This window comes from Phoenix dactylifera, chromosome 10, assembly GCF_009389715.1.
Source record: "Phoenix dactylifera cultivar Barhee BC4 chromosome 10, palm_55x_up_171113_PBpolish2nd_filt_p, whole genome shotgun sequence".
Classification (NCBI taxonomy): domain Eukaryota; kingdom Viridiplantae; phylum Streptophyta; class Magnoliopsida; order Arecales; family Arecaceae; genus Phoenix; species Phoenix dactylifera.
The window spans coordinates 4333187-4359170 of NC_052401.1; the positions used below are offsets into that span (position 1 = coordinate 4333187).

Genomic DNA, 25984 nt, shown 5'->3' on the forward strand with positions numbered 1-25984 from the left:
AGAATTCCCGCGAGGTGCCGTTTAGTATGTAGATGTGAGATGGATTTCTGTTCTGGATACTGGCCAGCATTTATATGATCAGTGTGGTGTCTTATCCTCCATATGCATGTGACAGTAGGGAGTTGTTGCTGGTTCGCCTGGGGCGTAAAACCCACCTCCCGATAGCTGTCTAGCATTTATGTTATCGGTATGGTGTCTTATCCTGCATATGCATGTGACAGTAGGGAGTTGTTGCTGGTTCGCTTGGGGCGTAAAACCCACCTCCCGACAGCTGTCTAGTGATGATTTACATATTTGTGTGGTGTCATATTCGATGTATGCATATGGCAGTAGGGAGTTGTTGCTGGTTCGCCTGGGGCGTAAAACCCACCTCCCGATAGCTGTCTTGTTGATAATTCAGCCTATTGACACCTGATTTATATGATTCAGTACTATGACCTGTTGAGCATATTCATGAGTAGCATATATGTTGACTTGATTATTCCATATATGCTTCAGATGAGTTGATATTGATTGTGGTGATATTGATGACTTACTCCATATTCTCTATGTTGAGATCATGTTCATCTTATTATTGATCTTGAGATTTCACCTCGAGCCATGATTATATCTGGTCTCATGTGCATAGTACTCTCTACTCCACTCACTGAGTATTTATATACTCACTCCCCAGTTTTGTGTTTTTGATTGCAGGAAAGGTATTGTATAGAGAGGAGCAGGATTAGTGGTTGCCTGCTAGCTGTGCCGCTCCATAGTATAGTATAGTATAATGTAGATAGAGGTTTATCCCCTTTTGGTGTATTATAAACCTTCTATTATATATAGTGCATAGTTACAGTCATAGATCCTGTTGTGGATATGGGTTTGACCATGGATGGATTGGGAAGCAGGTATATATATGTGTGCAGATCAGTTGTGTGCCTGTGATAATGTATTGCTATATATTGTCCAGGTTTATATGTGACAGATTATGTGATTGCTGCTCTGACAGGTAGTGTGTTGTATGTATTGAGATAATCCTGACAGGTCACTATAGGAAAAGTGATCATTTTGTGCATGCATCATGCCAAATTTTTCAAGATTTATTGATGATTGATAGGTAGTAGGGTTCTACGCGGTGGCTGGTGGCCTTATGCCTACCCGCACCCTAGGACCGTCGCGGCGGCCCGCCGGGAACGGGGCGGGGGTCGTGACAAAGCTTGGTATCAGAGCAAAGGTTAAGAAGAGTCCTGTCAGAGCAATAGGGTGAGTCAGGATTAAGTATAGGATTATACTATGGAGCATAGGATTTTTCTATATGTTATTTTATGAGTTATTTACAACTCAGTAAAATATATCATGACTCAGTGTGTAACGACTGTCCTCTCTTTTTGACTCTTTTAGAGACATATAAAGAATACTTCCAAGGAGAATGGAGCCAGATATAGCATTGGATGCGGGTTCCGCACATGTCGAGCCCCAAAGAGAAAAATCTCCTCCTGCTGATAGACGGAGGGTTGATGATCAAGGAGATGTAGGAAGTAGAGATGCATTGATGGAACAGTTACTGGCGGAGAATCAGGCTCTGAGGGAGCAGATTGCTCGGGGGAAATCTCCTGCCCCGTCAGTAGTATCTATCCCACCTCCTGTACCTGTGCCAAGAAGTTTGGCCAGGCGGGCTCTAGATAATGAGGGGATTACTGTACAGGAGTTTCTGAGGCTCAGAACCCCGGAGTTTAAGGGGGAAGAAGGTGAAGATCCTCAGAGATTTCTGAAGGAGACTGAAAAGATGATACGGAGACTGCCCTGTTCTGATGCAAGAGCTATAGAACTTGTAGGGCTTACAATGAAGGAAGATGCCTGGGACTGGTACCAGAGGCATATGGAAGATAGATTGTACAGTAGGAATCCTCCAACCTGGGAAGAGTTCAGGCAAGCAGTGATGGATGAGTTCTTGTCTCCGGCTGAGAGGCAGAATTGGGCTCTTCAGTTTGAGAGGCTGAAGCAGATGCCCGGAATGAGCGTATCTGAGTACGCTCGTGAGTTCACTAGATTGGGGAAGTATGCTCCTTACATCATCCCCACTGAAGCTGTCAGGATAGAAAGGTTCAGACGAGGTCTGATTTCCCCGCTTTATAATGCAGTACTGGCAGTAGAGGTCCCCACCTTGTCTAGGCTGATAGATAAAGCAAAACAGTGGGAGACCAGAAATAAAGAGGAAAGAGCTGAAAGAGAACAGAGGAAAATGAGTGTGGGGAAGGAGCAAAACAGTAGAGGTAGATCTGAGGGAGTAGATCTCTCGGAGGGCCCGACGGAGCAGTCTGTATGCTCAGCTCCACCTGCCCCACGTAAGAGGAAATGGAGGGAAAGAGGTCAATCACAAGATACTTTTCTACCATCAGTACCTCGTCCTCCAGTCACTATAGCCAGAACTGAATCTGGGTTCCAATCATGGCCAGTGTGTGGCATATGTGGGAAGCAGCACCCTGGCAGATGCAGAATGGGCCAGGGAGTGTGCTACAGATGTGGACAGCCGGGTCATTTTGCCAGAGAATGCCTGCAGGGTGCCACCCAGCAGTTTGTGCCTTTGGCATCCTACCCTTCTGTGCAGATGGACAGGCCTAGTAGTAGGGGGCCTGTAGGCAGAGGCAGAGGTCAGACACCAGCATCACAGCAGAGTGTTGGACCATCTCAGCCATCAGCTCCAGTAGGTAGAGGGCAAGGAAGGGTGTTCACGGTAAATCCACAAGAGGCACAGGCATTAAATGTAGCTGTGACAGGTATGCTCCTCATTGATAAGATTAAAGCTAGAGTATTATTTAATTCTGGAGCTACCCATTCATTTGTGTCCCCTTATTTTGCTAAAAAGTTAGCTAAGGATAAGATATTAATGCGTATTCCCTTAGCTATTAATACACCTGTAGGGGATAGTATAAAAGCGAAGTATGTATATCCTACCTATGTGGTAGAGATAGAAGGTAAAACACTCCTAATTTATTTGATTTCCAATACCACACTGAGCAGAATATGAAGAGCAGATACACTCACCCCTTTGAGTAATCAGGTAATTTACTCTTTTAAATTCGAGGACGAATTTTATATAAGGGGGGAGGATGTAATAACCCCAAAATATTTTTTTATATAAAAAAGGATAGAATAGTCCTTTAAAATTGATATGAGGGGTAAAATTGGAAGGAATGAAAAGATAATGGCATAGTTGTAGATGCATTGAAGTGGTAAGGGTAAAATTGGAAGGAATCAAAAGTTAATGGCATAACGGTAGATATGTTGAAGTGTTAGGGGCAAAATGGGAATTTAATAATATTAAACAAAGGGTGAATAGTGTTTTGATGTGATTTAATTGGAGGGTTTGAGCTGGTGAAACCGAGAGAAAGAGGGAGGGGGTTCTCAGGCGTGAAACAGAGGAAAGAAAGAAAGAAAAAGAGAAGAAGAAGAAGAAGAAAGAAAAAGAGGAAGGGGATTCGAGGAGGAAAGAGATCCCGGTTGCACTTCCAGCTGAAGGGAAAAACGTAGATCTCCTTCCCCTCTACGCAAGGACCTCGATTTCCAAAAAGAAAAAGGTAAATATCCATCCCTATCTAGTCTTTTGATGACATTAGGCTATACAAAGGGTGGATATAGTCTAGAGGGGTCGGATAAGGGTTGTAGAGGCGGTTAAAAGAGGAAGAATCGGATTTTGACAAATTTTTCCGGCACTACGGAAAAACTGTGTCGAAGTCCCAACTTCGGCGAATTATTTAGGGGGTCAAACGGCCTCCGATGATGATGCATGTTATCTCTTTGGAATTCTCTATGAGTGTAGAATGTTAGGTAAAAATTTCATCAAATTTGGAGTCCTGAAAGTGGATCAAAACCGGGATGAAGTAACCCACTGTCAGTTCGGATTACTGTTCATCCGGGTGGAAAATAGGGGATTTCATGCTATAATAGATATTAAGCCCAGATTAAGCTAAGGGGACCTTGTACTCGTGCAAGGGAGTCCCTAATACACATAAATGATGAGTTAATTAATAGAAAAAGAAAAAGAGAAAGAAAAGAAAAGATTTAGGGAACGGGGGAGTTGAATTAATTAAAGTTCTCTATATTATAATTGGCACGTAGATTATAGCCCTTGATACAAAACTAAATGTATTGTAAATGCATGTCACAGTTGGGCAAGAAGCTAGGGAACAAGAGGAAGAAGTTTCCTACTGCCAGCTGTAGATTTTTGGAGGCATATCAGGGCTGTGCCAGATTGACAGGTGAGTGGGAGTCATGTACTTTGCACTATGAGCATCCTTAATTCATTTTCATGAATGTCGCCAAGTGTGAATTGATTCCACTTGAGCATATTGATTGATATTGTAGTAGATTCCTCTATAATCTTGATTCTCCATGCTTGATTATTCTGTACATGCATTTGAGGGAACATTGAGAGGAATTACGAGGGGTTGATGAGTAATCAAATTGATTCCGAATTGTGAAATGATTTCTTTTGTAAATTGATTTCATTTCCTCTATTTCAAAGATTTGTAGAGCCCATTTCAGTGGTATATTGAGTTGCATTGTACATCCTTGACCCCTCACTCCCAACCCTGATGTTAGTTTATGATTGGGTCGGAGTCGAGTGAGCGGTAGTCTTGATCATACTCCTTTTTAGTAGAGTATTGGGAGGGTGCATTATGGCATTTATGCATGGCTTGGCAGTATCTGCAGGACACCTATAGTCGATGGGGGTTGAACATCGGCCTTTGTGCACATAGTAGCCTTCTAGGTGGGCGGAGCCCAGTCCCTTCCTAGGGGGGGACACGGCCCTAGGCGTAGGATCGGCCGGTCCTACGACTTATATTCTGCTTGCCGCCGGGCATAGTAAGACCCCGCGAGGTGCAGTATGGCTTTCCGCGGATGTAGAATTCCCGCGAGGTGCCGTTTAGTATGTAGATGTGAGATGGATTTCTGTTCTGGATACTGGCCAGCATTTATATGATCAGTGTGGTGTCTTATCCTCCATATGCATGTGACAGTAGGGAGTTGTTGCTGGTTCGCCTGGGGCGTAAAACCCACCTCCCGATAGCTGTCTAGCATTTATGTTATCGGTATGGTGTCTTATCCTGCATATGCATGTGACAGTAGGGAGTTGTTGCTGGTTCGCTTGGGGCGTAAAACCCACCTCCCGACAGCTGTCTAGTGATGATTTACATATTTGTGTGGTGTCATATTCGATGTATGCATATGGCAGTAGGGAGTTGTTGCTGGTTCGCCTGGGGCGTAAAACCCACCTCTCGATAGCTGTCTTGTTGATAATTCAGCCTATTGACACCTGATTTATATGATTCAGTACTATGACCTGTTGAGCATATTCATGAGTAGCATATATGTTGACTTGATTATTCCATATATGCTTCAGATGAGTTGATATTGATTGTGGTGATATTGATGACTTACTCCATATTCTCTATGTTGAGATCATGTTCATCTTATTATTGATCTTGAGATTTCACCTCGAGCCATGATTATATCTGGTCTCATGTGCATAGTACTCTCTACTCCACTCACTGAGTATTTATATACTCACTCCCCAGTTTTGTGTTTTTGATTGCAGGAAAGGTATTGTATAGAGAGGAGCAGGATTAGTGGTTGCCTGCTAGCTGTGCCGCTCCATAGTATAGTATAGTATAATGTAGATAGAGGTTTATCCCCTTTTGGTGTATTATAAACCTTCTATTATATATAGTGCATAGTTACAGTCATAGATCCTGTTGTGGATATGGGTTTGACCATGGATGGATTGGGAAGCAGGTATATATATGTGTGCAGATCAGTTGTGTGCCTGTGATAATGTATTGCTATATATTGTCCAGGTTTATATGTGACAGATTATGTGATTGCTGCTCTGACAGGTAGTGTGTTGTATGTATTGAGATAATCCTGACAGGTCACTATAGGAAAAGTGATCATTTTGTGCATGCATCATGCCAAATTTTTCAAGATTTATTGATGATTGATAGGTAGTAGGGTTCTACGCGGTGGCTGGTGGCCTTATGCCTACCCGCACCCTAGGACCGTCGCGGCGGCCCGCCGGGAACGGGGCGGGGGTCGTGACAGTGAGGCCCTCTAATGAAGCCTAATCTAGTATTGATGATGCTTAACTTTGCTGTGAGTATCTTAAAGATAGAATTGCAATATGGTTAATGGGTTTTATCCATCTGAATTTCCGCTGTTGCAGGTGATCATATGCCAACTTAAGTATGATTTGCATTATTTATCTAGCCAAACTGTGAGGATCCGTGGGGATGTATGTTTAGTCGAACATCGATTGTTCACTAGAAAGATCTTAAGTGCTTATACAGGACTAAGGAATCCAAAAAATAACTTCTGGCTAGCTTTATAGAGTAAGATTTTGGATTTTGTGATAATGGTATTAGAGCAGACTCGGCCCATAGTCCATGTAGACTAGAGGACACTGCAATACAGACTCATTAAAGTTGGCCATGGGCCGATCACGTTACTTATGATTAGATTTAAATGGATTTGGACCCTTAGTCTGACGAAGACGCCATGGCTTAAAAAAGGGGTATGTGAGGATCCATGCGAGCCTGTATTTAGTCCTATATCGGTTATTTGCTAGAGATATTTTGCATACTTTTGCAAGACTAAGAAACTGAAAATATATCTTTCAACTAGCCATTTTGGATGGGGTCCTTGGTTGTGACACAAACAATCATGTGTGATATATTCTTAGGACATCTCATTTGATGTCTATCCACTTATAATAATTTAGGGGGGGGGGAAGGAGGTGAACCATAGGCTAAGTGGACCGATAGTGGGGATGCACTATGTTGAATGATAAGAAACTTATGTCTTTTAACAATTTGACATCACAAATACTCTCAAGGAGATTGATCTAAGGACAGTGTGCTTATTTTTCTATTACTAGGGGCCTTCTTGAAATACATCAGATGACCAACCCAACCTTTATACAACCAGCATATATAATGTTTGTTACTCAATTGGCTTTGGTGACTCTTAGTACATTTAAACCCCAAAGAGACCTTCAACATATTAATATGATGTGGTATAGTGACGAAGTGGGTGTCCCTCAACTTCTATGGATTCACCTCAGTGCTCATTTGAGTGGGCCCTCAGAGCGTTCTCAGCCTCGAACGTTGTCCTATGCTCTTTTGGTGGATAGCATGCGTTTAGATGTCATGTCTAATGCTCCAAGAACATTCGAAGCAGTTACAAGAAATATGATTGACACGACCAAAAGCAGGAAGTTTCTATGTATGCGAGAACTCTAGAGCATCATTGGCATTGAAGCCATTTTTAACACCATCCTCCATTCCACTTAATATCCCCTCTCCATTACCTTGATGTATATACAATTACCCACAAGGAAGAACAAATTCTATCATCAGGACCCATCTACACGTCTCAATTGATGCAACCTAGCTTCTCATGGGTATAATACTTCAGGTTGATGCCACTTTTCTCGAGCATCTGATTCAAAGATAGCTGAAGTTTTACAAAATCCCTTTGAGCTATTAAGAAAAGAAGTATGTCCCTTTTTTGGCCTCAAGAGATGAATCAAAGATCACCATGGACATTTGAAATGGCTGAGGATAAACATATTTTTCTTTCTGTAGTTTTTTGTTTCCTTAGGTTAACAAAGGTGACTGAAAGTGTGACATTTCAAATCAATATTCTTTTTTTTTTTTTTTTTTTGGAGCAATCCACTGAAAATTTAATGCTGCAATGGCTTTTATTCTTATATCTTGCGTCATGACCCAAGATCTCATCTAAAAAGTCTAACCGGAAGGTATTATATGTGGGTTTCTTGATCTATGAGCTCATATTGAAATGTCTTGTAGTCCACATAGGATATGGGTCGAGTTCGTTCTGATACTATTTGTCACAACGTAAGACCTCACTCAAAAAGGCTAGCCGGAAGGTATTATTTGAATTTCTTGATCATGTATAAGTACCTAAAATTTTCTCAACGAATAACCGATATAGGACAAAACACACGCCCGCATGGTCCGCACGCCTTGCACCTCCCTACAGTTTATTTTTGATATTTCTCTTACATTTTTCATATTTTTCTCTTCTCAACGGTCCTTCTTGACTTCTCATGAACTCACACATTCTCCACTTGACAACTCAAGGATAGACAGCAGGCTTCAGGGAGAAAAACAAGTGAAGTACATAGAAGAAGAATCTGTCAAGAGGACAAGAAAAGAAGGAATTTTACTTGAACGATAAGCTACATTATAAGTGCAAAAGTTGTTTTTGCTTGCATACTAATGTGTTGAATGCATTCGGTCCTTCATACAAACTTAATCTCTCTCAGACTCCTTCAGGTTCCATATCAATCAACACCCGTTATCCTTTACCTAGCACATAACACATTGTGAAGAGCATGTCAGTCTTAATATGAGGAGCAACCGCACAAGCTGCAAAGGTGTTGTTTAATGGCAGGCATCCTACAACTTCCTCCTTTTCATCCCAACACCTTTTTAATTGAATCATTTGCTCAGACTGTTCAATATTTATATTCATATCCCACTTTTCGCTCCATTCAACAAAAAACAAAAAAGAAGTCCCAGTTTTCGCAATTCAATTGGTTCATCCATCCATATATAATGGACTTTGTTATGGCACCATGAGACAATGGAAAAGAAGAAAGAGAAAATGCATTAGTTATTCTTAAGCATCTTGTTAGAATATGTCGACATGATGCATTCTAAGCTAGTTATCAAGCTCGATCGTATCCCCCTCAAATGCTCTTCTTAAGCTGTCAGGGGATAAAGTTTGACAAGTTCTACGGGTCATAGTGTTATAGAAGCTCCCATGGCAGATGTCTGTGTGCGTATGTGTGCATGTGTTTGTGTGTCAATGAGAGAGAGAGGGAGGAAGAGAGGGGGAGGGATGGAGGGAAGAGAGAGAGAGAGAGAGAGAGAGAAAGGGAGAGAGCTAGTTAAGGATATTGTGGTATGGAATACCATGACCACCTTTGTTTCTACTTCTATTCAAGTGGGAACTAAACAACATCAAGTTTATTCTCTTTTCGTTCCCTACAAGATGCTGTCGATGTTGATGTAGGAATCCAGGGAGAGAAAGGGCAATAAGTCAAACCCATTGTGAGGTTGCCAATCGGGCAAGGGTTTGATGCATGGGAATCCTATTCGCAGAGGATGGGATTCTCCCACCAAGGTCACAAAAGCGTTGACCCAAGAATATATAACAAATAGCTAATTGGATACTTTTCGGCTCGGCGCCATCTTTTCTCTAGTCATAAGACACCACCATAGATTTCTTGGTCAGGAGAAAGAATTCATTCAAATTTCCTGTGAGGACGACATGAGTGTTTACTCCATAGAGTCAAGCGAGCATCAAAGGCCTTTGTGGTATATATGGGTGATATCCAAGTCTTCCTGTCAAAATCTCTCCTTCTCCATCCCTGTAAACTCTCTCTCCCCTATGAGTGCATGTATGTATAAATCTCCTGCAACTTCTTCCCACCTTTGGACACTGGCAAGATAGTGATGAAAGTGAAGGACAAGCTTTGGGCAGTTCTCGGGTCACTCAGAGACCATTGCACCAGTAATAGAGCTGTGATCTCTAATCAGAAGATTCTCTCCGACATAGAGGCTGCCATTGTACGGTGCACCGACCACCACGACGTACCCATCGATGAGAAGTATGTACATGAGATTCTCTTCATAGTCTCAAATGCTCCTGGGTCGATCACCTTCCTTGCAAGAAGGATGTCTATGAAGCTCGAGACTGCGCGAGACCCAGTGGAAGCTCTCAAGACCCTTGTTCTACTCCATCGTCTCCTTCGCGGGGGTGACCGCTACTTCGAGCAAGATTTACGCAGCTCATGGTCTTCCAGAGACCTCCGACTGGATTTATCATGGTGTGCAGGAGCTCCAGACTTCTCTCACACCTTTCTCCTTAACTACTCGTTGTTTCTCGAAGAAAGGTTGGGATGGATCATAAACCAAGCTGGTATGCTGGAGCCAGTTAGACCATCACGCTCCAGCTTCCAGTCTTATGAGGAGGAGGCAGCTGAATCGGTCTTGCGTAGATTGATGAAATGCCAAGTGTTTCTCGACCGGGTCATGGCCTGTTTGCCGGTGGACATTTCATGCATAAGCCGTGTGACGCAGTCAGCTGTCTGCATAATCTTGAGAGAGAGCTTCCGAGTCTATGACAGCTTCTGTGAGGGGGTACAGATTGTGGTGAGCTCCTTCTTTGATCTTGAGGAATCCGTAAGAGTCTTAGCTCTTGACATCCTTAAGAAAGCTTGCAGCCAAACCCCCCAACTTCATGAATTCTACGATAACTGCAAGAGAGCCATAGTGGGCAAGAACTTGGACTACCCTTCTGTTCGAATTATTACGGCCGCGCAGATTTCATCAATGGAAGAGTTCTTGCCCGCCAAGCACAATAAAACAGTTTCGGTTGCATTTGAGGATGCTAAGTTGACGGGAAGGAGCAGAGAAGAAGAGTGCGCAGTGCAAGAAACTAAGTTGCCTCTATTTTCTCAAAAACTAGAAACAAAGATAAGCACGGTGTGGGTCGAATTCGACGAAGAAGACTCGCAAGCTTCTTCTACCTTCTCCTTTGTGGGGCCTGACAACCGGTCAGCAACTGTCGCTGATGATTTGCCAACTGAAGGGGAGAGTTCGACAACAGGAAAGCCATGCATCTACTATAATTAACCTTATTGGATTCTTGGTCTAAACACGGCTATTTCATGAGGAGTAGGAAATTATGTAAATGGATACCTAAAAATGGTTTCCTGTTCCTCTTTAGCTTGTTTGGTTAATGGGCTAGCTATTGTGTCTTGCGAGTGGAAAGGTGGCTTTTGTTTAACTGATATTGTTATTGTTGCTGTTATTAATTTTCATTTTAACATAGCTAAGGAACTACTAGCTTCAGTTTGGATGGTTAGTGAGTACAACTTGTTTCTTCACCTGTCTGTAAATTGGGAACTTTTGATTAAAACAGATGAGGACACTTGAAACTTGGCTAATGACCTACTAATCTAGTTGGTTAATGCTTCTAATGAGGACAATAACGTAAACAAGGTGTGGTGCAGTTTTGTAGTAAGATAAAAGTCACCAGAATGAGTCATGGGAAGTGACTAGTGAGAGACCAAGAGAGATCAAGATTTATGTCATGCTGTCTGTGTCAATTGCTTGAAAAGTTTCCACCAGAGCTGCTAGAAACTTTTTTTTTTTTTTTGGTAAATGGGTGGCTCACACACAAAGGATGTAAGTAGGACCCAAAGAGTAGAAACATTTCTTCAAACAAGCATTGTACTAATAGACTAGGCTGTTTTAGGAGCCTTATTTGCCACTGCCTTCAGCAGTAGGTTTTAAGCTAAAGGGATTCAAGGAGGTCGACATTGGGGATCTAAGCTTCTTTGTTTTGAGGAGAGATAACAGGGACAATTGTCCTTGACTAGATGCACATCAAAGAGCTTGGAATGCAGCTTATTTATGAACAGAATCGCACCTTATGCTGAAATCATTTATACTGCATTGTACCCTAGCCATTCCTACTGTACTGCTCGATATTTTGTTTTCCAATTTTATTGGATGTATTTATACTAGGCATATATGATACATTCGCCTTATTAAAAAAAGGAAAAAGAGCTTGGAATGAAGCTTATCTATGAACTGAATCCCACCTTGTGCTGAAATCAGTTAAGCTTCATTTCAAAAGTCTGAACCATCTTCTGACTTCCATCATGCATCCACCAATTAGCAGATTGTTTAGCCCTATTGGCGAGAACTCATTTCCTCTGGTGGTACAAATTTTCAGGGAAGCAAAGAGCCTACTTTGTGCGAGCCAACATTCTAATTCCAAGGGCTCAAACCATACTTGAATTTGATTGGACTTCGGCCCTACCCAAGTAAGAATGGTTCCTAATCTCTTCTTTTGGTGACCTGACCAGGGGCCAGACCATCCATCAAATCAATTAAATTATTCTTGGTGGTAACTCAGGGACAGATGATAGAATTAGATGAAGGTAAGAACCAGGACAGACAACACTCAACTGTAAAGCTTTGTCCAACCATTTTGGCAGGGCTAGGCCATGCGAGGCCATATTCCATGCTTTAAGAGGGGACTCTAAAATCCAAATAAATAGCATGCTGAGGGTTGGGTCTCTTCCACATGTACAAATAAAACTCAATTCTACATTATCCAAGAAACGATGGAAAAAGAAAATCCTACTCGGAGTCTATTCGGATAATCTAACAGAATTAGACTGGATTTCCTACTGAATTCAAACATCGAGAAGCCTATTTGGTTGTGGCGCATGTTGAATCTTGTGGGAGTAATGATTCCTCCTGCAGACTTGGTCCACCGAACTGAGATTTAGATTGTGATCTGAGGATGGATGGTCTTTGGAAGATTGCAGGCTAAGTAGGCTTGCAGATCCGGTTTGTGCAGAATATTTCTGCAAGAATACGCAAACAACTGCTAGATGGATCAATTTTTCTGTTCAACCTTCCACTCAATCGATCTCAAAAGGTTAATAAAAGATGTTCATCGTTAAATTTCCTGTTGGTAATTGAGTCTAGTAGATGGATAAAGAGGCCAAATTAATATACCTGGTCCAACCCGAATTAGCTCGAGAGTCAAACAAATGCTTGCGCAGCAGCGTCTCAGATGGCAATCACTGGAGCATTCATGGCGGATTGGAAATTCTATAACTGCAAGAATTTATTACAATATAATTGCGCAAAGGAGGGGTGGCCTGATGCTGCAAACATGCTAAGTAACTCTCAGCGAGCAGGTGAGCGGAGGGGATGTAGAAAGGGGAACCAATTGGGTAAAGTAACTAATCTGAGGAGAATCTTGAAAGCCATATGCAATAAAAGTACTAACCATACATACATTGCTCTTTGAATTAAAGACCTACTTTTCAAGGTTCTCATTATTTTGATGGTGGTCTTGTGGCTTCTTTCTACCTTTAAAGAAAAAAGCACCTTCAATCAATTTGAAGAAACACATTCCATGCACGTTAAATAGATCGTTAATCAGCCGCGACATAGCATTGATAAAACTCGAACAGAAGTCAACATCTAGAGAAGCAAAAGCGAATACTATATCCTACATCGAAAATTACATTCTCAAAAATTTCAATCTGTCACAGTTGCATCCGGATGCCTTCATTCATCATGTGCCATACGCATGCCATCCTAGAACATTTTGCAATTAATTAAGTAGCAAATTTGCTTTTCATAATTTGTCACCTATTTTATTGGCTTGCATGAAGCTTATGAAAGGAAAAGCCTCATAAAGTTGTGCATGCTGATAAAAACTGGCTTAAAAGGCAATAGAACCAGTCTTGAAATTCGTCCACAATGAATTTCATTGGAAACAAATCTTGCAATACCTGGAGGTGATTAGTCGTACTCAACGATGAGAAGAAAAGAAACAACTTTTGAAACTCTCTAATAGTTTAAAGAATCATAGTAAAGGAGCGATCATTTATACAAACTTTACAGATTTAAGCTGGCCAACTCGGAGGCTGTCCCACCACATTGACTAAGATGCATTCCTTGGAACTCCTGATAACTGATGATTTTCCTTCCAAAAAAGCATGCAAAAGACTACTGATCAAATAGCCAAGAAAGAAATCAGAGGTCCTGAAGCAGTAGAAAAGGTCTGCCAAAGGAAGCACTCTACTAGATTAGCTAAGAAAGTGTTCGGTCATAAAAGAAACATCACCAATTACCGGCTGTTGACACTAAATAGACACCAATTATCAACAAGAACATGTCCAATATGACTAAATCAAGTCTAAACTGAGATCAAGACTCAAGCACGCAGGTTTGTTCACTGCTGCATCCAAAATGGTTCCCCCCCTTTGTATTTCTACCGCCCCTATCTCTAAAACAACCACAAGCTTTCCAGTTCCATCATGCTCTGGCCCTCTTATTGCTGCAAGCAGGGCATTTGTACTGCTTGATGTGTTCAGCCCTAGCAGGAGTGATCCTGACACACTTGCCATGAAACCATCTCTCGCAAATGTCACAGCAAATCCAGAATTCATCATTGGCATAGTTGTCCCCACATGCACCACACAACGTGTTCCCATGCTCTTCTTCATCCTCCTCATCTTCTCCTTCACTCTCGTCCTCGTCTTTTGGTGGAGGCATCTTTGGGGCCTTTGTATGGGGCTCAGACTGACGTGATGGCTGAAAGTAGAATAAAGAACCAATATGCCAAAAAGGAGGAAAAATAAATTGTGATGGTTTTGAGAAATGGACAACAATGATGCGAGACATTCATATTCACCTTTGAGCCAGACTTGCTCTTGCTGCTGCTGTTGGGCTTTTCTTTTGATTGCTTCTTGGCAGTTCCTGTCACAACCTCATATATAGTGGGGAGACCATTTATCATTTGGAAGAGTCGCTTCCTGTAATTTCAGCCCCGAAAGAAAAATATGTCAACTACCAGCAGTTTCCATCATAATTTGGAGTAGAAGTGTTTAGAATAGATACACCGTTTTTTTATTTAAATATCATCACATGAAGCTGGGTATAACAGAATTTCCTTCAGCAGACAATGCTATCTTCTAGAAGCAAGCATAGTACTTTCTATACAAGATCTAAATCTCCTATCAGCAGAGCCCTTGTGCACTCATTCCATGAGCTCATGAATAGTCAGACTTTAAGAAAAGTAACACCTAGAAATTAGAATGATGCGAGGCCATGGGCAAAATGGCTGTTTGGAGGTCAGTGTGGAGGGAAAATCCAACACCTTCATAGAGACTTCTATATACCTGTCTATATAGCTTAGTTGTCCAGCAGTCTAATATATATTAGAAACCAACTATATCCTATGCAAGTCGTAACAGAGAACTCCTCTAGTAGTTCATATACCGTGAAGCAATACTATTAGATGCAACAGTTAAAACAGAATTTCATCAGTCCACCCTAATGATATAAACAAATAAAATGCACCAAGACATGACAAGCAAAATAACAGGGTATAAAAAAAGAATTAGATTATATAAGAAGACCAAGAAATTATAAATGCTGTTCGCCAACATAAAAGTCAGTGTGGGAAGCTGAAGACTACTTCAAGATAAAAGATGAACAAAAAGGTAAAAGGACTATAGCAAGATTTAAAAGGTATAATCCACATGGCGATTTATGCTTGGAGCAACAATAGGAAGTGGGTCCACTAGCATGGTAAGGAGGATAGGGTGTAGAAAGTACAAGGATACCTAACATGCCATAAATTTGCACCTATAAATCTCCAACTAGAGACAACCTAGAATCTTTTTTTGGAAGGAAAATGAATATCACATCTCAGAAACTTTGATTTAATTTTCCCATCTTGTGAGCATGTTGCAATTGAGAATGAAGGTGGGCAAAAAAGCAATTGGGAAATACAAAAAAGGGGCATCATTTGTCAGATCAGACACCTTTATAATAAATCTCAGAAATGCGGGAGTCAAGGAGACAAGAAACTTACCAATCTAATTAGCAGATGGAACTGTATAGACAATTTCATCTAAAACATTTTTTAACCCATGAAATGTGTAATTCAATTAACCTGGCCTTGCACTTGAAGTCCAGAGTGGTGCAACTTAGGTGGCCCTTGAAATGAAACTGAAGGATTATAGGGCATCTAGGGCATTGAGAACTTTGGGTTAAGGGCAGATGAAAGGTTTCAATGTTTGCTGTTCTGCAACATATATAAAATTTGATTTTACATCACATAGCTAAGCTTCGAGGTTCCTGTGCTTAGACAGCACTCTCAAACATCGGATTATTGCGCCAAATATTTGAGCAATAACAGAAACAGAAAGGAAAACAAAGCAGTTGCTTCCTTAACTCTCTCTTTCCTTTTTCCTTTCCTCATTTTTCGTACGGACAGGTGGAATTGAGCCCTAAAAAATATATGACCTAAATAATGAGACAGCAAATCTGGAATCACTTCTTCCTTCTCCTTTAGGTATACTAACGATAAATAAGGCACTTAAATCCTCCACCACTTCAAGTATGCTCTTGAAAAGAGTAATTAGTAATCCTTCAAATTACTGAAAAGTCCTTTCATGTTTTGCTCCTATAAGAATCTTGCGATCTCATTTTCAAATTACAACAATCCTAAGTATGACACTACGTAGCTGCCTCCTTCCCTCTAGTAAAGAGCTCTTTGAGAAGCCCACCATATCCTGTCTTGTAGTACCATAATGAAATCAAGATTCAATTGGAGAGGATGCATGATGAAAGCGATCAGCATATTAAACAGAGACAAAGGTTGACTGAGGGCACGGTATTTCGGAGAAAAAGAAGATAATAAAAAGGTAAGGAATGGCAGATTACTCCTTGAGAAGGAAACTGTGTATACGGAATGTGAATCATGGAGGTAAAAAGTAAGAAAACTTATCAGAAAGATCTTTAATAGTTTGGTGTAGAGGAAGACTTGATGATATGGAGAAATTCTATTAGGGAATTTGACATCCATAGAAGAAAAATGGTTTCTGTAGTGTACCATAAGGACAGTGGAACGTAGGACACAAAAGCCTCATTCCATAAAAAGTCATATAAGAAGCCAATTTCATGACCATGTGTCTTAAAAGTCGTGTAGACTTCTTATCTGGCAGAGAAATACACAAACACATGCAAATATATATGTACATATAACGTACATATGTACGTTTATGGGGGATGCATACAAAATATATTAGTCTTATAAAGCCAATTTGGTTCTCAACATCATAACCACCTTTTGTATTGAAAAATCTGACAATGTTTAGTCAAATATTAAGGAATAGATGTTAATCAAATGTTTTACATTTCCAAAACATTGATTGTATGAAAGATCTTAAAATAGAAAATGAGCCCTCTAATAAAATTTTAGCTTGGAAGGAAGACATATAGTTTGCATGTCAGATTTCTCATAAGATTCAAGAAGGCACATAAGATATGAAGATAGATTTTATACAAGCAGAGGGTTAAGCATGGCAAGTCACACAAGAGTTTGTCATGAGCGCTGCAACCTCCCACGACCCCACCAGTGTTTTAAAATCTAATTAGATTAAGCTTTTAGTTCTCATATCACACATTCATTTAAACCTAACCCTTTCACTGTATGCACAATCAAATAAATAAAAAATCCAATCCTCTGCAGCCCCATAAAATCTACAAACACATTAAAAATCAAAGACTGTATTAAGCACCACATTACCACCAGATTCATTGACCATGATTTACTATATAGACTCAGCATCATCCATAACTTTGATAGATTGATCAGGAAAGCAGATTTATTTGCTTTGCAGAATCCAAAGTCTTGCGCCCTGCAACACTTTAAATGCCTCAACATTTCTAATATAATCCATAGACTTTCACTGGAACCTTCTAGCGTTCATCCAAGCCTAAATTTGCATAAGCATACTATGAAGTTGTATCTAATATCCACTGGAAAAGTCTCATCTCCTAACTTCTACTTCTGCTGGTATGTAAGATCTCATCATCTCTCTTATCAACTCTTTTCCATACACAAATATTATGCTACAAGGATCCCAACAATCCAAACTTCCTCACATTGTGGTAGGCTGCATCTTATCCAGTGCCCTAGTGCCAAAGCTCAACGCAGACAGTTGCAACATCTATTTTCAAAAGCCTGTCTCAAGCAATTATAGCTCCAACCATCAAAGTAGCTATACTGGAATTGTCTTTTTTTTTTTGAAGGTAATAGAGGAAGCAAATTGCTTCCATACTGAGATTATCAGTAACTCCTACATCATCATATTCCAAATAATGGCCTCCACACCTTCCATCACAAAAATTTCTTACTGTATACTGGGAACTCTTAAGCAACCATCAGTCGTCCGTTGGACATTCCATGGTTTCCTCAAGTGATAAGCATGAGGAAGAAAAATTCTCTCTTCAATTTCTTTCTTAGAGGACCAAGTTAGCAACAAAAGTTACTGCATGCTGAAGCCTAATGGGCATTTTTTATTTTTGGGGAAAAAAAGTTACTGCATGCATCTCCCAAATCCCCATACGGGTTAGAAGTCAAATCTCAGCAGCCACTTCCTCTCTTACCCTCTCATAAAATATGTATTTTCAAAAATAAATAAAAGAATTTTGATCATAGCTCTCCACGTGCATTGCACATGTCATTATCTATTATCCTAAACCCAAGCCGTTGTGCATCATAGTGAAACAAAGATTGCTAGAAAAGATGTACAGCAGTTGCAACATCATAAACAATGTCGTAAAAGGCACTTTGGCAATCGCCTAGGTGCTGCAGGAGGCAAATAGACCTTTGAGTGCCTCGACAATCCTTGGTCAAGGTGATTTTTGGTAAGGTGACACCTAGGTGAGCACAAGGGACAAAGTGAGAGGTGTCCAGGCGATGCAAATGCAATGTCCGGCATTATACTTCTTTTCCCTTTTTGCCTATTCTTTCTATTAGAGCCCTTATAAATAAAAGGTTACTCTAGGATGCTCTATGGTTTACTTTTTTATTTTGGTTATGTTTTGTTTAAAAACATCAAAAATGGTTTGGGAAGTGGTATTTTGTTGTCATATTTGAATTTTTAAGCTATTTTAGGATCTCCGGTAATCTATATTTGATACCTTTCGCTCAAAAGCATGGTATGGAAAGTGGTTTTTTGATGTGATGTCTTGAAAGATGTGGACCATTATATCCAATGTTACTTATGATTTAGATGTTGAAATAATGTTTGTGTTGCTTTGGATACAAATAGCAGGTACTTCTGGTGCACTTATTTAACTTTTCATGAACCGGTGTGCTACTTTCTTTAGGCAGGCGCCTTTTGGGCACCTTGTGCCTCAGGCAATATGGGTTCTATCACCTTAAGGGCGCCTTTTCCTTACCCTGATCATACAACAAAGAAATTGGTAATTCACCAAGATCACAGTACTAAAAATTTTACAAGGAGGAATCTTATCCATTTAATTACAAAGATCAATCACATGATGATTCAATCATTTGATCGATGCCTGTATTTCTATCTAATAATTCCACCCCCGCACAAGTTTTCAAGAATCTAAAAGCAGGTCATATTTTGTAAAATTTCTTATTTATTGTACTTCTTACATTGGCTAATAGGGTTAATAAAGTAGCCAACCAGCAGGAGTTTTCAAGCGATTATGCAACTCTTATAGGGAATAAGATCATGATCGTGTAAGTTATTTAGATTGTATGACTCCCATTTTGACTAGGTATAATGCCAAAAAGTTCATTTCAGTTACAAGTCCCAGAATTATGACCAATTACAGAGTGGTTTAAGTGCCTCAACATGTAAGGTTGCATGGGAATCTAAACTGCTACCAAAAACATTTTCTAGATTAGGCACCAGCTAAGCTTACTAGAGGTCACCAAAGCAATCAAACCTTTTTCTTTTCATTCTTCAAAATAAAGGATACATACTTATTATTGGATTCCAACAGGTTGGTGCCATGCAGGCCTGCATATATGAGGCCATTATTGTGAATCATATGAAACAATCAATTTTGCAAACAGATTTCTCAAGGGTTTCCACCTTTCTAAGTAAGGTGAAGATTTACTCCTCTCTTAATGATGACTCATAAGAGCCCTTGAGTGATGGCTTTCAAGATATGACAGAAGTAGCAACCCCTCTGATGTCCACAATCCTATTCTTTTGTTTTACATATTATTCTTTTTGTTTTACATACTTTTTTGAGTCTTCCCTAAAGCCAGTGAAAACCTGATCCAAGATATGTCTCAAAACCTTAATCATCCTCCTATCATACCCTACCAGAACTTCTAGGGCTTCTTCTGCTTTACAGTTCAAACTCTATTAATTTACAAGTATCCAAATTAAAAAAAACCTAAAAACGACATATTAGTCTCTTTCTTAAAGTCCTACTTATCCCAATGATCACCTGATAATCATCCCTTTCCCCATATCATATCCCAAAATCAACAAATCGATGACCTTCCTGTCATGGTTTTTTTTTAAAGCATTAGCCGTCAAACCTCTTCTCCAGAATCAAATCTACAGAAATCCATATCCATCCACTTCACCAGAATCAAATCATTAGAAATCCATATTCACTAACTTATCAATAAGATCAAGAATTAACACAATAAAGTTACAAAAAACCTCTCATGACCAGCATGAAACCTTTAAAAGCACAGAATGAAAACTCCCTATTTTAACATCTTAATAAATCTAAAAGAAGCCATAACTGAAGCATACAGAAATTATATGGTCTAAACCCATTAAATTAACTTACATGAAAAGGTAACTACACATCCATTATATATTATATGTACTTTCACTTTATAGTTTATACACAATAGCAAGAGGAGAGAAACTTAGCAAGTCTATCCAAATCATGCAATCATAAATGATATGTTTAACTTATAGTATAACATAACAAGTATATACATCTAAAATATGCCACACAAAAGATATGACACGGCGAGATTTTATATAATACGATTAAAGAAGGTAACATGAACTTGATATTTTAACATTTATTTAAGACATATATGTAAGGGATCAATATTACGGATTTGGCTTATGTTCTTCTCTTGGAAACAATGATTCGAAACAACATTTATATCAGGTGTGTGGATTGAAAGTTTGAAAGAAATGTGTCTATAATATGTAATAATACAATGGCCACATGAAATTTATACCAAAAACACATTACGTCAAACCTGATCAGTATCTTAAACTTGACCAATATCTCTAGAGATCAGGGGCATCATAACATTGGAAATATCCTTACGGAACATGGAGATTGTCACACATAAGGAATATTTTTTCACAATGAACACCATACATACAAAGCATCAAACCTGTCAATATTAGAATATTTGATAGTCATGCATGCAAACTTCATGCGTCATTTGCCAAGAAATTTATAAAAGTACATCCTGTGATCATGTTGATAGAGGACTCTTAAAGACAAGCTAGCATCATGTTGATAGTCATGCATGCAAACTTCATGTGTCATTTGCCAAGAAATTTATAAAAGTACATCCTGTGATCATGTTGATAGAGGACTCTTAAAGACAAGCTAGCATCAATGAGGTGAGTAGTGACATGTAGAAACTAAATACTCAATACATCAACAACAGAAAAAAAAAAAATCAAATGAGGCATTTAATAGGTGAAGAAATTATTGGCTGTGAAAGAAGAGCACATATGCATAAACAAATAAACAGTTCAACATGACTCATTGAATCTAAGCCTAAAGGGGCAACAAAAAATGCGATTGCATAAAGATTTACATACTGAGATTTCCTAGCCAAAAGCTATTGCATCAAGCATAAGGTCTTATAAGCAAAGGAAAAAAGAAAAGAAAGAAGATGTAATTTAGTCATGACTCAATAGGAAGTAGGAACTTTAGTCACCAGTAGTGAAACTAACCAATGTCAATGTGCTATCAACTACTGGCAATTCTAGTTACCAAGTCCTCACAGAAAATTACTATTTTTCCTATAAAATCAATTCCAACAACAAATGAAAATGTCAAACAATTTCTTCATGCGTAAGTTCAAAATGCTTCCCTACTAGTTTCCAAGTTAGAAGTAGTAGAAGAAAAAACCTTGCAGGACGTCAATAAAAGATAAATTATTGAAGAGATGTAGTAAAATGATATCCCTATTCAGCATAGATCAAGTCACCCATCACTTGCACATCAAAGTTAAGCAAAGTTTCAAGTTACTAGACAAGCAAAATGCACAAAAAAAAGGAAGCTAATGAAGGAGATATAAAGCATATGACTGAAAACCAACAGGATACAGAAAGGCATTACGTGCCACAAATTATTAATAGATACTCCAACCCAAAGGTCATTGCTAGAAGACCCAGCCATAGCCAACATATTTAACAGCTCCATTGCTTTACATCCAATGTGTTAAGATATCCATAACATCCATCAATCTCCATATTCCACTAAAGCAACTACTGCATGCAAGGAAATCTGTCTATCATTTTTTCTCTACAAAGATACTCCCTTGCTAGTGAATGAATGCCAGTTTCTGTTTATTGCTCAGAAGAGAACCTTTCTCGGTCTCATCTGGTCCATTTTTTTTTAAGAGTTAGAAGGAAGAATTCCTTCAAGTTATTCCAAAAAGTAAGAAGCCATCCCTGTAGATCAGGATAACAGGCATATGATTCTCACAAAACAATAAGCAAGGACTCCTTAACATTATGTCCAAAAAATGCAATTTTTCCATCTGCCACTGATCTGTCTTATTTCCTTCACCTACTACTGAAGATTCCAAGGGTTTCTCCGTTATTTCATCGCTTATATCAATTTCAAATGGTCTTCTTCCACACAGTTACCGTCACAGTCGAGTCCCATCTGATTGGCAAACGTTAATGCCTAAAGCATCTCTACAGACACAATTGTAAGAGAAGTGATTACTTAAATAGCCTCTACAGAAAAGATTTGATGGATGAACCCTGTCTCCCTTATGGCTACTCACACACCAGCAGATGCCAATTAAGCATCACAGAATTATAGAACCATTAGTATTAGTTTCACCCATCGCTTGACAAGCAAATCCCACTCAAACTGCAATTTTTCCTAGTCCCTTTCAACTTAAATCTGTAATTTTCTGTCATATAGACATTTCCAATCAGATTCCATGGAGATTACTGTCTTTACCATTTTCCCTTCTTTTAAAGACAGCAAACTTGCCTTTTTCACTGCATAGTCTACAACTTCACAGCTAATCCAGCCATCCTACTAGCCCTTTTTTTGCATGCCATTAAACTGGAAACCAATCTGATTTTTCGTAGTATCCAGCCACTGTATGCAAAAGCTGTCTAATTCCTTAATTATTCCTTCTCTAAAACCTTCTCCCATCAACCACTTAACCAAAGTTACTTATTTCTTGATTCTAAATTACTCCATCTTTTCATATAATTCCCAGACCTTGGATTATCAGAATATTTATCCCGAATTTACCAAAAAATATATAAAAACAACCCAAAATTAAAATGAGGCTTCCTAACATTTATGAGGCTATAGAACTCTCTAAACACAATATGTAACTAAAACAAGAGGCCACGCTACATAAAAGCAAAACTTACTAGACACATTCAAAGAGGCTCCAAATAATTCCAACAACAAGAGACCTTCTACAAAGCCAGTCATAGTCCTTCAACAAATCACAGTTGCCAGCTAATCAAAAAAGTAGATGGCTCCTACTTTGACTCAAACATCTAACTAAATCTTTAGTACAAGAACATATAAACATATACAGAACTCAAATCTAAATATATAATGAATTTAGATTCAAAATTTGCAGGCTCCCAATCATAACTGAGAAGAATGCTTTGGGACCCAAATTATTAGACTTCCACCATGAAGCCCTCTTTGGCACGTGGTTCATAATATGCCAATTAATTAACCAAATATATTATTGGTCAGAAATTGTTGTGAAATTTAATATCTACATCTGAATATGCTAAACATAAAAAGAGAACGAGGCTGCGAACAGGCAATAAAAATGTAACTTCACACAATGTTAAGACAATTTAGCAAGTTCAGACCAAAATGACAAATAATTACAAATAATCAAATTTCAAAAGTAGTATACCACAAAGAGGAAAGACAATGTAATCAAAAACTAAATACATAACAAATCAAGAATACCCAAAGAGAACACATGAAGGAATGCTTCATTTTCTACTTAAAATCAGTAAAAAAACATTAAGCATGGTGTCTAGGCTGCCAAGATGCTTATCTTTTTTTTTTGGTCTTCTATAACAGTTCATTTCTCACGAAAGTATCAATTAAAACTCTATATCAAATTAAGCATGGTTTTGGCTGCTGAAGTTTTTTCAGCTAGATGAACGATATCTATTACTTCATCCAAAAAAGGTCTCTTATTGGTAGGTAGCAAAACCAGTAGTCAATATATTAGCTGCACAAGGTGAATGTAGTGCAATCTCTATTGTAATACTTGCATATATAAGCAATTCTATGAAACATGAAGATCATTTAATCAAAAGTCAGCTATATCCAAATAAGTAGGATGAAGAAATGCAAATACAAAATTCCATAATCCAAAACATGAAAACATGATCAGATCAACAAAGAAACAAGAAAACTATTGGAAAATGATAAATATTAGTAATTATTCTGAAATATCTAGATCTTATGCATCATATCAATGTACTGGAAACAAGAGAACTAGGTTTAGCTACTAAAATTCTCTATTGAATGTACCCTAGAACTAGAAAATTCTCCTACTTCATGCACCTTTACATAAATCATTGATGCATAAATGTAGCAAGAACCAGGAAGGTACTATCTCCAAGAGTGAACAACTTAAAACAATCAAAACAGATACAAGAAAAAGATATGAAAACAAAATAATTACCTGGATTCTTTATCAAACCCAAAACGCGCACCAAAATAGAAGGCAACAGCCAATAACCATGAATCACTGTGGACTGCAACAAGTGACAACCAATCCTTCTCATCCATTCCATCTCGAGCAAAATTAATTCCTAATGCTGGTTCTGGAAGTTCAGGAGGAACTTCCTCGGCAGGCAAGGTTACTTCCCATGTTTCATTTGGAAGTCCATATAAGCATAAGTTTTCCTTTTCTGTACCCACAATATTATCATGGCATTAGCATGAAACATTCATCCCAAATAAATATCCACGAAACCCAATAGATTGAACCTTGTTCAACAATTTATATAACAACCCTTTTCTTTTAGTGTATAACCAACCAACCACCTGCCCACCCACCCCACCCCCCCACCCCCCAACAAAAAAAAAGATTCTGAATTCACAAATTACTTAAAAATTGGGAAGAGTTATGAAATTGTTCATTATACAGCAAAAAATAGCTTGCCAAAAAGAATAAAAAATAACGAGCGCTCAATTTGTTTGCTTTGAACAAACTTGATGCGCAAAAAGAACGAAGTCTTTAACTTAAAACTATATAAAAAAAAAGTAGTCCATTTAAGGGCAAGCCTCCTAAGTTATCAACAATACTGGAAGTTGTCCAACTGTTACCTAGTAAAGAACTCAGAGGCATAAGACATCAATATATAGAAAAATATCCTTCTGAAATTCATGGGAACACCAAAAACGAAACGAAATCCAAAAACAAAAAGCGTCGAACAAAAGCAACCAAGGGGGATGCTGGCGGTGCTTTCAAAAAATCTTTAATTTTCTTTTCCGGTCCAACAAATCTCCACAAAAACAAATACAAAGGGAAAAAAAGGCAGGCAAAGCCTTTTAAATGCCAAAACGGAACAACTCGAACAACACAACCCTAAAAGCCGGAAACCCTAGCGTGAGCGAATCAAAAATAGAAGTTGGAACCTCACCGGGGTCGCACTGCTGGTAGAACTTCTCAACGTCTGCAACACGTGAAAAAGAAACAAAAATTCGCAATAATCAACATACAGAACAAGAATCAGCTAATCAAGAAAACACCAAATCCTGCCAAGAATCGAAGGAGAGAGTGAGAGAGGGGTGGGGGGACCGGTGGTGAGAGCTTTAATCATTCCAGCCCGGCGGCCTCGGAAATCCCGGAAGACCTCCTCCGGCGTCCGCGGATTGTACGCCCCCGCGCCCCCTTCCATTTCGAGCAGACAAAGAGACCTTGCGAGTTCTTTAATGGCGATAACGATGAGGGATTTCGCCCAACAAATCCCGTAGACCGGAGCAAAGAGAGCGATAAAGAAGTCAGACAGAACAATTAGGGTTAGGGTTTCTAGTGGAGAGAGAGGGGGTTCAAATCCCTCCAATAAAGAGGGAAAGTGGAAAGAGCGGAGAAGAAGAGAGCGAAGAGAGGAGAAAAGGCGAGAGGGTTTTGAAGGGCTTTCTTCGTTGGCTTTGGTGTTGATTTGCTTTCTTTTTTTTTAGGGGGGGGGGGGGTTCCTGCATTCGTTCCCTCTCCTTCTACGAGCTGTTCTGGTTTTTTTATCGGTAGTGGTGGGGTGGGGTCAAGGCGTGGATGGTTTCTTAAGTTACCGGGA

The 25984-nt window shown here is 39.2% G+C and overlaps 2 protein-coding genes across 2 annotated transcripts; one reads left to right on the forward strand and one right to left on the reverse strand.

The window, feature by feature from the left end:
• Nucleotides 1–9524: 9524 nt before the first annotated feature.
• Nucleotides 9525–10706, forward strand: LOC120112228 (putative clathrin assembly protein At1g33340). The gene has a single exon (XM_039131090.1). The coding sequence runs from the start codon at nt 9525–9527 to the stop codon at nt 10704–10706; it is 1182 nt and encodes a 393-aa protein (XP_038987018.1).
• A 2919-nt stretch (nt 10707–13625) lies between these two features.
• Nucleotides 13626–25891, reverse strand: LOC103701610 (PHD finger protein ALFIN-LIKE 8-like). The gene is made up of 5 exons (XM_008783745.3): nt 25489–25891; nt 25331–25363; nt 24367–24595; nt 14302–14422; nt 13626–14201 (listed from the first exon to the last, which is right to left on the reverse strand). Exons 1-5 carry the CDS (start codon nt 25586–25588, stop codon nt 13923–13925), a joined length of 762 nt encoding a protein of 253 aa, XP_008781967.1. The 5' UTR covers nt 25589–25891; the 3' UTR covers nt 13626–13922.
• Nucleotides 25892–25984: the final 93 nt, after the last annotated feature.

What these genes read in the sequence shown, in the direction of transcription:
- LOC103701610 (XM_008783745.3), bottom strand. Translation starts at nt 25,588, where the DNA reads ATGGAAGGGGGCGCGGGGGCGTACAATCCGCGGACGCCGGAGGAGGTC. An exon ending in CTACCAGCAGTGCGACCCCG is followed by an intron (nt 24,596 to 25,330) that starts GTGAGGTTCCAA and finishes TTGTGGGTACAG; the next exon opens with AAAAGGAAAACTTATGCTTA. An exon ending in GGGTTTGATAAAGAATCCAG is followed by an intron (nt 14,423 to 24,366) that starts GTAATTATTTTG and finishes CTGAAATTACAG; the next exon opens with GAAGCGACTCTTCCAAATGA.
- LOC120112228 (XM_039131090.1), top strand. Translation starts at nt 9,525, where the DNA reads ATGAAAGTGAAGGACAAGCTTTGGGCAGTTCTCGGGTCACTCAGAGAC.